The sequence below is a fragment of the Phyllobates terribilis genome, unplaced genomic scaffold (assembly GCF_046119375.1).
Source record: "Phyllobates terribilis strain yellow unplaced genomic scaffold, ASM4611937v1 Scaffold_7__3_contigs__length_470593459, whole genome shotgun sequence".
Taxonomy (NCBI): Eukaryota; Metazoa; Chordata; class Amphibia; order Anura; family Dendrobatidae; genus Phyllobates; species Phyllobates terribilis.
The window spans coordinates 75,954,194-75,966,178 of record NW_027362767.1 but is presented as its reverse complement, the minus strand read 5'-3'; the positions used below and the strand labels follow the sequence as shown (position 1 = coordinate 75,966,178).

Here is an 11,985-nt window from a genome sequence, read left to right as displayed (position 1 = left end):
TACGGGTCGCCGAATGTGTCCGACCAGAGCTCGGATTCTGATTGGACGGCCTCAGATTTAGCGCTTTCTTTTGCTTGTTGTTCGTGTAGTAGTCAGTTAGTTCGCGTTGTCAGGTGATATGTAATGGCGACTAATCCCTGGGATCCGGTGCAGCCGTCGGCAGCGGCATTACTGATAGAGCGGTGTCTGGGGGCCGGAGTCCTGTCACAGGTACGGAACATTTGGGGTCCCGTTTGCATTACATGTATGTACAGGGCTGCACGATGCGATTGTAGTCACGTGACCTGATAAGTGACCTGATGGAGCTGCTGTACTTTCTAACCGTCAGTTTGCTTGAATGTCCCGGTTCCGCTGAGTCTCCACGGACTTGTATGAATCCAGATGTCCTGACAGTGTCAGATGCTTTAAAGGGGTATTCCCAAATTATTAAAGGAGTTGTCCACCTTTGAGGACTTTTTTTCTATTTTGCTCTTATGTTACTCCTGCTGCTCCTGTGTATTATTTTTTGTAACTCCACCATTCAGTTCCAGAGTGAAGGCTTTTACTTTAGTACTATTTTTTTAAAGGGGTGTGCCTCACATGATCCTCTGGGGCATGACTGCACCATGCCTGTACACTGCTCTGCATTATTAGGCTACGTGCACACAGTGCGTTTTTTCTGCTTTTTTTTTCTGCACAGAAATGGGCCAAAAATGCATTGCAAACCTTATCCCATGATTTCCTATGACATTTTGCAAGTTCTGTGCACATGATCAGGATTTTTCCTGACTGAATATCTTGTGCAGAAAAAGAAGCAGCATGTCCATTCTTTGTGCATTTTGGCCTGCATTTTTCCAATACAATGCACTGGAAAAAAACGCATCAAAAATACTGACAAAAATCCGCTGGAGAAAGCGAGGAGATTGGTACGCAAAACGCGCGTCGGGGATTTTTCTTCCACCTGCATGAGCATGAGGGGCTCTCCTGCATTATGGGTAAGAGTTTTGTGTAAACTGGGACACTTATTGGTGAGGAGTCTTCATGGTCTGACTTTCAAATGATTTGATACTACCTCCAATTTTTCCCACTAGCTCCATGTACTATTACATGTAAACATCCCTAATTGCATTGGATGTAACCCCTCATTGTACGTTACCCAGGGCTGTGGAGTCAGTAAGCCAAACCTCCGACTCCTCAATTTCCCTGACACCGACTCCACGACTCCGACTCCCTCATACCTGGCTCATGTTTAAGTGATAAATTTACTGTAGCACAGATTCATCTCAGCTAAAAGTCTAGACCCTTAGATCAGGAATAGGACAGACATTCATAGGACATTTCATAACTTTACCAAATTGTTATGAAAAAATATTCCCCACAAACTGCATTGAACTACTGTACCCAATTTATTATATATTTTAGGAGATGGAGTCGGTCCATTTTATACCAACTCCACCGCTGTTCAGCATAAGCCCCATAAATAAATACATCCGGCAGTAACTGAAAACTATGTGCACTTCGCCTAAGTTTGGTGGATATTTTTCTTTCTTCTCCCAGCAGGGTATATATGTGGCCTTTAGCCCCCGTACAGCACTCTGCTTTCCCTGTCAGTCCCATAAACACTGACTGGAGCCCTAGTGCGCAATCATGACCAGCACTGTACTCAGACACCTCTAGAACAGTTGCACAAGACCCCCATAAAGTGATCAACGGGGATTCCAGCTGCCATGTTTTTTTTTTTCTTGTGGGCCGACGTATTTAAAAAAATATATATATCCTTTTGTACCTTTTGATTTTGACTGTAGAGAATTGTACATGGTGTGCTTTCCAGTTTCCAGTACATCAGAATTAAAAGGAATTTAATAATAATGGTCACTTTTTGGTCATCATTATCAGATTAGCTTTGTTGACCGTCTTCTTCTGAATGACTCTAAGGCTGTGTGCCTACTATGCGTTTTTCAAGCGTTTTTGCTGTTGAATTTCCGCAGCGAAAATGCTTGGTAATACGTGCCCCATGGTCCCCAATGATAATCCGCATGTGCTGTGCACATGCTGCGGAAATTTCCGCTGCAGATTATCATTGCGGAAAAATCCACAGCATGTCCATTAATTTTGCGGACACACAGCGTAATCGCCGCCATTGACTTGCATTGGAACGCTTAATATCCACATCACTACATGTTCACATGTCGATATTAAGCGATTCACTGTGTGGATGGTACCCGGGTCTGGAGAAGAGGAGACTCTCATCCAGACCCAGGTACCATAGAACCTATTAAAAAAAGAATTTAAAATAAAAAATAAACATTATACTCACCTTCTGATGGCCCCCGGTCTCCTGCACGATGCGTCCTGGCTCCCCGGCAGCTCGCGATGGTCTAAAAGGACCTTCCATTTAGTCATATGACAGGTCACGCGACCGCTGACGTCGGCGGTCGCGTGACCTGTCACATGACTAAATGACGTCATGAAAGGTCCTTTTACACCACCGCGAGCTGTACCAGAGACCGGACGCAGCGGAGAAAAGACCGGGGGCCATCGGAAGGTGAGTATAATGTTTTTTATTTTTTTTTTACCATTTTTATTCTTTTTTAGCTATTAACTTGGTCACACTATATAAATCCATGCCAGTTGCATGGATTTATATAGTGTGACCAAGTTGTCAAGCACTTTCCAAGTGATGCTAAAATCGCTTGGAAAGCGCTTGTCAACCCGCATGTGAAAATGCAAGTGAAGAACGCTTCTCATCCGCATGTCCCTGGCAGGAAAAATGCATGTACAATCCGCATGTGTTTTTTCCTGCCAGGGAGATGCAGAAAAAATCTGCAGCATTTCTGCATCGTGGGCACATAGCCTAAAAGTAAGACGCTTCTGCTTTATTTTACCTAGGATGACCTCGACCAGACCTGGAAAGAGACCCCATGTTTTAGTCGTATAGAAGAACTGGAGAAGATATCTGCACTCAAAGCTGAAATCAACAAGGCAAGTCTTTTGTCTCTTGTCTTTTTCCATCTTTCAGGATCAACCACGGATATCAGCTCATTGGGAGACAAGTAGCGATTCCCCTAAAGCTCGTCAGTTTCTCTCTATATTTTTGCTTTACAGAAAAGCTTGGAGTTAGAAATGCTGACCCTCGAGAAGGAGACGGCAGATATCACGCACTCGTTTTTCCTCAGTGAGTTTTTTCACGCTGGTCATAGTGTTTAATTCTTGTTTCTCATTTTAGTATTTAAAAAAAAAAAAAAAAAAAAAAGTCTTTACAAAGGAAAAAGGCAAATACTGCACTGCACTATCTCTGCTGCGTGACTGACAGCTGGAATTTACAGTGACCGTTGTGATCCTGGGCTTTCTGTTTAAAGGATTTCTCAGGACAGTGGATATCGATGACCTGTCCTAAGGGTAGGTTATCAATCAGATCAGCGGGGATCTGAAGATAGAGGCTGCTGTGACGCATTTAATGCCGTTGGGGCAATCTAATAGCACCTTGGCGTTGGACCCCCCAGCCCCCCTCACTGATCTCATATTGATGACCTATCATACGGACAGGTCATCGGTATCGTATGACCAGAAAACCATTTAATTGTAAATGCTCTCACATATTATTTGGATTAAATTTATTTATATAGTAATTTCTTATTAAAAATAGTGCAAGCAAATATAATAAACTTTGTAATACAGTACAGACAAAAAGTTTGGACACACCTTCTCATTTAAAGATTTTTCTGTATTTTCATGACTTTGAAAATTGTACATTCACACTGAAGGCATCAAAACTATGAATTAACACATGTGGAATTATATACTTAACAAAAAAGTGTGAAACAACTGAAAATATGTCTTATATTCTAGGTTCTTCAAAGTAGCCACCTTTTGCTTTGATGACTGCTTTGCACACTCTTGGCATTCTCTTGATGAGCTTCAAGAGGTAGTCACCGGAAATGGTTTTCACTTCACAGGTGTGCCCTGTCAGGTTTAATAAGTGGGATTTCTTGCCTTATAAATGGGGTTGGGACCATCAGTTGTGTTGTGCAGAAGTCAGGTGGATACACAGCTGATAGTCCTACTGAATAGACTGTTAGCTGTTTTTTTCTTGCCACAATACAAATTCTAAGTAAAGAAAAACGAGTGGCCATCATTACTTTAAGAAATGAAGAAGGTCAGTCAGTGTGAAAATTGGGCGAACTTTAAAGTGTCCCCAAGTGCAGTTGCAAAACCCATCAAGCGCTACAAAGAAACTGGCTCACATGAGGACCGCCCCAGGAAAGGAAGACCAAGAGTCACCTCTGCTTCTGAGGATAAGTTTATCCGAGTCACCAGCCTCAGAAATCGCAGGTTAACAGCAGCTCAGATTAGAGACCAGGTCAATGCCACACAGAGTTCTAGCAGCAGACACATCTCTACAACAACTGTTAAGAGGAGACTTTGTGCAGCAGGCCTTCATGGTAAAATAGCTGCTAGGAAACCACTGCTAAGGACAGGCAACAAGCAGAAGAGACTTGTTTGGGCTAAAGAACACAAGGAATGGACATTAGACCAGTGGAAATCTGTGCTTTGGTCTGAGGAGTCCAAATTTGAGATCTTTGGTTACAACCACCATGTCTTTGTGCGACGCAGAAAAGGTGAACGGATGGACTCTACATGTCTGGTTCCCACCGTGAAGCATGGAGGAGGAGGTGTGATGGTGTGGGGGTGCTTTGCTGGTGACACTGTTGGGGATTTATTCAAAATTGAAGGCATACTGAACCAGCATTGCTACCACAGCATCTTGCAGCGGCATGCTATTCCATCCGGATTGCGTTTAGTTGGACCATCATTTATTTTTCAACAGGACAATGACCCCAAACACACCTCCAGGCTGTGTAAGAGCTATTTGACCAAGAAGGAGAGTGATGGGGTGCTACGCCAGATGACCTGGCCTCCACAGTCACCAGACCTGAACCCAATCGAGATGGTTTGGGGTGAGCTGGACCGCAGAGTGAAGGCAAAAGGGCCAACAAGTGCTAAGCATCTCTGGGAACTCCTTCAAGATTGTTGGAAGACCATTTCCGGTGACTACCTCTTGAAGCTCATCAAGAGAATGCCAAGAGTGTGCAAAGCAGTCATCAAAGCAAAAGGTGGATACTTTGAAGAACCTAGAACATAAGACATATTTTCAGTTGTTTCACACTTTTGTTAAGTATATAATTCCACATGTGTTAATTCATAGTTTTGATGCCTTCAGTGTGAATGTACAATTTTCATAGTCATGAAAATACAGAAATTTCTTTAAATGAGAAGGTGTGTCCAAACTTTTGGTCTGCACTGTATATCTCATCAGAGAATGCTACTTCTTTGTCCACTTATGAGCCACTTCTTTCTCTCCACACTGCCTACTGAACTAATCATCATCCTCCTTGAAAAGCGGCTCATATGTCTGAATCAAATCAATATGGACTGATAACACAGCGAGGAGGAATAATGAGAATTAAATAGTGACAGACCAGACACACACACACAGGAAGATCATGCTGCAATTTCTAGCAAAATAGTTTCACTTCAGGGCTGGATTCACAGTCACACAGCTCAGTACTGCTGTAAAATGTCTTCCATACTGCTGCTCCTGCCTGTGCGCTACAGAGAAAAAAGAAGGAATCAATTCCTGTGTAATGAGTATAGGAGACCTCTTAGCAACTAATCTCAATCCACTAGCTCAGAGACAACTCATAATTGGAGGTAAGAGTCCATAGAGGATAAAAAAACATGCAGGACACAAGTCATACAATGGCCAGAAAGTTTTAATTCTCATGCTCTTGCACACCCACAATACAGATCAATCTGAAAAGTTACATGAATTGACAGGTAATTGTTAATAGAGCTCTTAAACGTGATGAGGCTGGTGTAGTTACTTTGAAAACCCTGTATTAGAATGTCTATATATAATCCTGATATTGAGATGAGCCTTTTATTAGCCCAGCTAAAGAATGGGAGAGCTCATGAGTACAAGTGTATTCAGCCTGGCTAGCCTCACTGACAGCTGCAGCTTGTACTGAACATTGTGAGATCTCAGCAGCAGGGATGAAGGACACGGAGGAGCAGTCAATTGGACTAGATGGGTAAAGATTCACCAGCAGGGAGAAGGGACACTGAGAAATTGTCACCCAGTCTTGATGGACACAGATTGTTTAAACTTTTCAAACTGATTATACAGCCATTGTGACATGGATTTTTTTATTTATTTTTTTTACAGTAAGTACATCAATGTCCTCAGGTCAGGAAGATCATTTTAATAATTATGTTTACAGTTTGTATTGTGAAATCTGGTGAATGACGTCATGCAACTGGAAAGGTGTATATACATGTGTACATTGTCTGCACTTTCCAGCTGTAGATCACTTCATGTCTTTGGAAATTTCAGATCAGAAATGTGATGCCCTGCAGGCAATCAACAGCCACTTGGAGACGGTAATAAGGGAGAAACGCAGTCTGAGGCAGAGGCTGGCGAAACCATTGTGCCATGAGCATTTATCTATTGAGGCCTCTTACCACCAGTAAGTACTTTGTGCCAAAATCCCCCAGATTGATTAGGTGAAATTTAACTGCGCCTACCTCTGTTGGTGGGATTGACTCCCCACCTGACTCTCCCCCGATAGATGATGTGGCAGATGTCTGGCATCGTATTTCTCCGCTCTCCCCATGAATGCTTAGACACGATCAGTGTCAGAAGACGCAACTCCGCTGCCTCCAGTCGTCAGGACAATTACGCAATTGACTGATGGACCCGGTCGCAGATGTTTTCCCTACTAGGCCGGTTATTAGGGAACGCACAGTGAGCGTATGGTGTATACATCTCCGATTCCAACGCATGGAATATATAAATGTACCCTGGTACGTCACTGCCAAATCCACAATAACAAAAAGAATTAGCTACCACCATCTATCGTTTAAACAGGCCGATTGGACACCCGACAGATAGCGTATGGCTTCAGAGGTGCGGTTTCAGACTAAGGGGAACGGAGCTATTACATTTTTTATATTTAATCCGGAAAGGTAGGCAGTGTTTATAAAAGAAAAAAAAAAATTATACAAAGAGGTCAAATGGGAACAAAACAATGCAGTATATACAATCACGTAAAGTAAAAGGGAAAACAAAAGTACTAAACCTGTGTCACGGAAATGGCTCAGAGCCTAGCGGAAGGAAGCACTCCTTAGAGCCATGGACAGAACCACAGAGTACTTTCTTCCAGAAATGACAAATAACAAAAACCCAAACTCTGATTTTTATTAGATCAAGGTTACGCCCACATACCTCCCCTTGGTAAGCTTATATGGTGGCTGGGCATGGGATGTGCTAAGACTTGAGTAGATTGTGAGATCCCTAACTTTCAGGATATCTATGACCCTGGAAGTCCCAGGCGGGAGATATTGTCATGTTTCCTATCACGATTTTATCTCTCTATAGAGGTGAAACATGGCATAGATAGCATCATCCCTCTGACCGATATTAAGTTGGAGATGGTCGGCTGGCCTTACGATGATGTGAGTGAATACGTTCTGTTTGTCCCTTCACTATGACGCCGGAAATAAATCTCCCATAAATATCGGATTGATGCAAACCCCAATATTGGCTCCAGAGTGTCTGAGATAATTCCTTTGAACAGAGGAAGCCCCTGTACTTCTCCGCTTCTGAGTATATGAATCTCAGACTTGGTGGTTGGTTCTCAGCAGATTCCCTGTTGTAATTACCTGCTCACGGCACGGGGTCCTACTTCAATGGAGGTGTGTCAGCTCTTTCACACTTCACCAGTTATAATTAATTCCATATGTTCATGTGAGGGTGATATGTCCCATTTCCAGAGATGTCTTTATGGATTTTACAATTTTTCTCTACGACAATCAGTGTTTATGGGGGAGTCAATAGAGAGCGCTAAAGGCTATCTAAGGTGTATGGACAGCTTATAATATTTACACTCCAGTAGAAATGACTGTCACCTGGGCTGTCCCCATGTGCTCCTACATGTGAGAAGTCTCATGATTTCTGTCAAGGTTGTAACATGTGTTTGGGTCACAGGATTTGCCTGCAGATGTACTGCCAAAGTCACCTAGTATTGGTTATCCACCTTTTTTTTCTTTTTATTTTACTTAAGTGCATGTATTTGTGGCTAAAACCATTGGGTTTCATTAAGAATGTTGCCCCATTTGCCTTCTGTAGACTCTGTGTTGCACAGTCTACTGCTGGCTGCAGAATGAGTTAACTGAGAATCTGTCAGTGAGCGCGCTACGATGGTCTGACAGGAGGTTTGTAACTCTTACCTGCCTTTTTCTGAGTTGAAACCAAATCAAAGTGGAGTGTGGAAGGAAAGAAAGCGTGTAAAAGTCAAACAGTGCAAAATATTTAATGAAGCCTAGTAGTAAAATGTTTTGTTTTTTTTTAGCACTAAGTAAATACATTTCATAAAAAAAAAAAAAAATGTTCCAAGAGTTGAACAACTCCTCCTTCTGTGTCCCTCCTGTGGTCCAGAATGGCAAAATAAAAACTCTCGGTAAGACAAGGTTCTTCATTATTTAATTATTTAGGAGTATGTATTGATTAAACCATACACAAATAACACTTAAAGGGAATTTGTCAGCAGGTTTTTATTATTTAATTGGAGAGAGGAATAATGTAAAGGCACAGAACCTGATTCCAGCATTGTGTTGTAGTTTCAATACAATCAGTGTTTTATCAGGAGCGGATGATCACTGCCGGACTAGGTCTCACATGTACAGCAGTAGGGCTAAACTGTGAAACCCCGTCCCTACCACTGATTGGCAGCTTGCTGACAATATACACAGGAAGCTGCCAATCAGTGGAGTGGGCGGGGTTATACACAGCTCAGCATTCTGAGCACTGCTACATCAAAACTGCACCATGCAACCCAGTAAGTGACACATCACTGGAATCAGGGTCTCTACCCCTACATTATGCTGCTCTCAGACTACATAGAAAAAACTTGCTGACTGATTCCCTTTAAAATGCTAAGGTTATATTCACATGTTGCATATATCTGGTGAAAAATTCACCTATTGTAAATCCGCACTTATGAAATGGGCAAAACCTGCAGCACATCTGCTAAAATCCTTCCAGACCCTTCTGAGGCCACTGTAGGGACTTCTATGTACGGGCTCAGTTTTGATATAACTTCTTTATTTCCACACAGGTTTGTCTCTGAACTGTTACCACTTGCTGTTAAATTTATTGAGAAGCTGGAAGTCCACATCCAAACCATCCACACCATTCCCCAGATACCAGAATGTACCAAGAACATGGTGAGAACAGGATGCATCTGAGGATATATATATTACAGTGGTTTCCTACCTTGGACGTTTATCACTACTGTTGTGACTGATGGGCGCCCCCCTCCACCGGCTAGAGCAGGGGTCCAAGTACAGTGCTTGGTTATTTCCATCACCGCCATAGACATGCTTGACCCCCGCTGCATTCAGGACCCCGTTTGAGTGATCGGTGGGATCCCCAACTATCAGACACTTTTCACCACCTCCTTTTGCTATGTAATCTGAGAGCAGCCTGATGTAGCGGCTGAGAGCCTGATTACAGCAATGTGTCACTTACTAGGCTGTGTTTTGCTGTTTCAATACAATCAGTGTTTTATCAGCAGCAGATTATCACTACCAGACTAGGTGTCTCGTGCCTCCTGGTCCAAACACGACCCCCCCCACCACTGATTGGCAGCTTTCTACCAATCAGGGATGTGGGCGGGGTTACACACAGCTCAGCATTCCTAGATCTGCAGCAGAGAAAACTGTGATTGTATCACAACTGCTGCACCCAGTAAACTAAGTGACACATCGCTGGAATCAGGGTCTCTGCCTCTACATCATAATGCTGTCAGATTACCTTTTAACATGCCTTTCTCTTTTTCAGGATAATGCCTTGATCAGAATGGAGGCTCTCGAGGCCGATCTGGAGGAGGTGACTAAACAGATCTTGACGTGGAGGGAGAATCAAATGAAACTTCTGCAGGGGGACACGGAAGAAAGTTCCGGAAGTATCAAAGAATCTACGTCTTACTTAACTATTGATAACTTACACCACTAGTCATCAAGCTGTTCATTGTTGTCACACTGCTCCGATAGAGAGAACCTTACATATTGTAGCATTTTTTCCTGCGCCTTCACCCGGGGGAGGCACAGATTTTAATTCAATTCAATAGCTGTTCTATTACTATTTGTTCTACTAGTTTTCCAGCCATGTAATGGCTGCAGTGTGAGGTGGACTGAAAGCTGCATTCATATCTTTGTGGTCATAGTAAAATCTGCTTTACAGAAATGTATTCTGGCTCCTCTGAAAGATAGAGAGTTACCGCACGATTCAAGGTGTGAGGCACGTTACAGCCGAAAAATTGATTTATCACTTCATTAAAGTAAAGTAATAACTGTTGTTTTTTCATATTTTGTATATATTTTTGTAATATCGAAAATTCTGTTTAGAAATTGATGTCTAAGAACTGGAAAACGTAGTAACTTCTTATTTACTCCCAACTATAAATAAATAAATTCTGTATTCATTTTATCATCTATAATCACTGGAGCTGCACATTACAGAACCTATAATATATCTACTGAACGAACAGATATGCACCAGCGTTACTGCAGCAGGGTGAGAACATGCAAAGGAAAAAAGTCTAAAATTATATATCCCTCCTGTGCTATTGTCTAATATGCAAGACTCGGGCAAACTGCGGACCGAGACAGCCGAGGGGCTGAAACAGTGGTCCACAGGCCGCACCATGCCCTCCACCGGCCGCTGTCCACCCTCAGGATGCAGATGGGTGAATACATTGGTGGAGGACGGGGCCGCTGGCTCCATCTTCCACCAATCAGCATGAGACAGCAGATACGATGACATCATTTCATTGCGCTCCTGAGACTGTGCGCAGGAGCGAGGTAAGTATGTGGTGGGTTTTTGTTTTTTTTCATGTGTATGAGATATTTGTATGTATCTCTGGAGGCTACGTGGGGTCTCAGAGGGTACCTCCGGGGTCTCAGAGGGTACCTCCGGGGTCTCAGAGGGTACCTCTGGGGTCTCATGCTGTATATTGGGGGTCTGTCAGCATACTTAATTCTGCTCAATATTAAGTGATAGAAATAATATTCATATAAATATTTATAATCAATATTGATTTATCTGCCACGGTTAGTGCTTTATTCCTGTATTTTGTTGTTTGTTTTTTTTTTTTTGTTTTACTGAATAAATAAAGAAAAAGTTTATAAAAAAAATATTAATATTGAGCAGAATTAATTTCAGACTATTGGTTCGGCCCTCCACAACAGTTGCTGTCTCTGTGGCCGCTCGGGGGAAAATTAATTGCCCATCCCTGTAATATGTGCCATAACTCAACCGGCATAGATGTCTGAATGACAGATAAAAATCCCAACTGCAATGCGGGACGTGATTAACAAGATACAACAAAGTTCCAACCAATTAGTTTTGGAAAATGCGTTTTGGAGCTCTGTTTTATAAAATACGCATGCAGGCAAAATGCTAAAATTTTCTGACTACATAAATCTCAGTAAAGCCGTATTTATTAAGGAGTTCAGAAGTCTGTATACATCTGTCTGCAGTGAGCTCCCCCTAGTGTTGGCTGCAAGCAGGCAGAATGTTATCACTTAAAGGGGTTGTGCCACCATAAAGAATATTTTTAACAAAGCAGAAACTGGAAATATAAATGGTTTTGTAATTTACATTTATTAAAAATTATGCTGCATTCAATAAATACCAAGCTCCATTCCATTCTGTCCTGATAGTGGGAGATCAGCTGGTCAAGTATTATTTATGGTGGCACAACTTTAAGGAAGCACTACAGGAAAAATGTTTGTCTTTGCTCTGATGGTAATAGACCTTATGTGAATAATTGTGCAACTAAGTCTGATTCATTTCATTATTCCTGATTTATCAACTCCATTCTGCTTCGGCGGTGTATATGCACTCTTGTGACAGTTGTGATGTAAGCCTTTATAAGGGACCAC

At 42.3% G+C, this 11,985-nt stretch overlaps 1 protein-coding gene across 1 annotated transcript; it reads left to right on the top strand.

The window, feature by feature from the left end:
- The first annotated feature begins 28 nt into the window (after nucleotides 1-28).
- HAUS2 (HAUS augmin like complex subunit 2) lies at nucleotides 29-10,285 on the top strand. Its single transcript, XM_073638803.1, has 6 exons — nucleotides 29-210; nucleotides 2,869-2,961; nucleotides 3,085-3,154; nucleotides 6,374-6,506; nucleotides 9,156-9,264; nucleotides 9,881-10,285. The coding sequence occupies exons 1-6, from the start codon at nucleotides 124-126 to the stop codon at nucleotides 10,052-10,054; spliced, it is 666 nt and encodes a 221-aa protein (XP_073494904.1). The 5' UTR covers nucleotides 29-123; the 3' UTR covers nucleotides 10,055-10,285.
- Nucleotides 10,286-11,985: the final 1,700 nt, after the last annotated feature.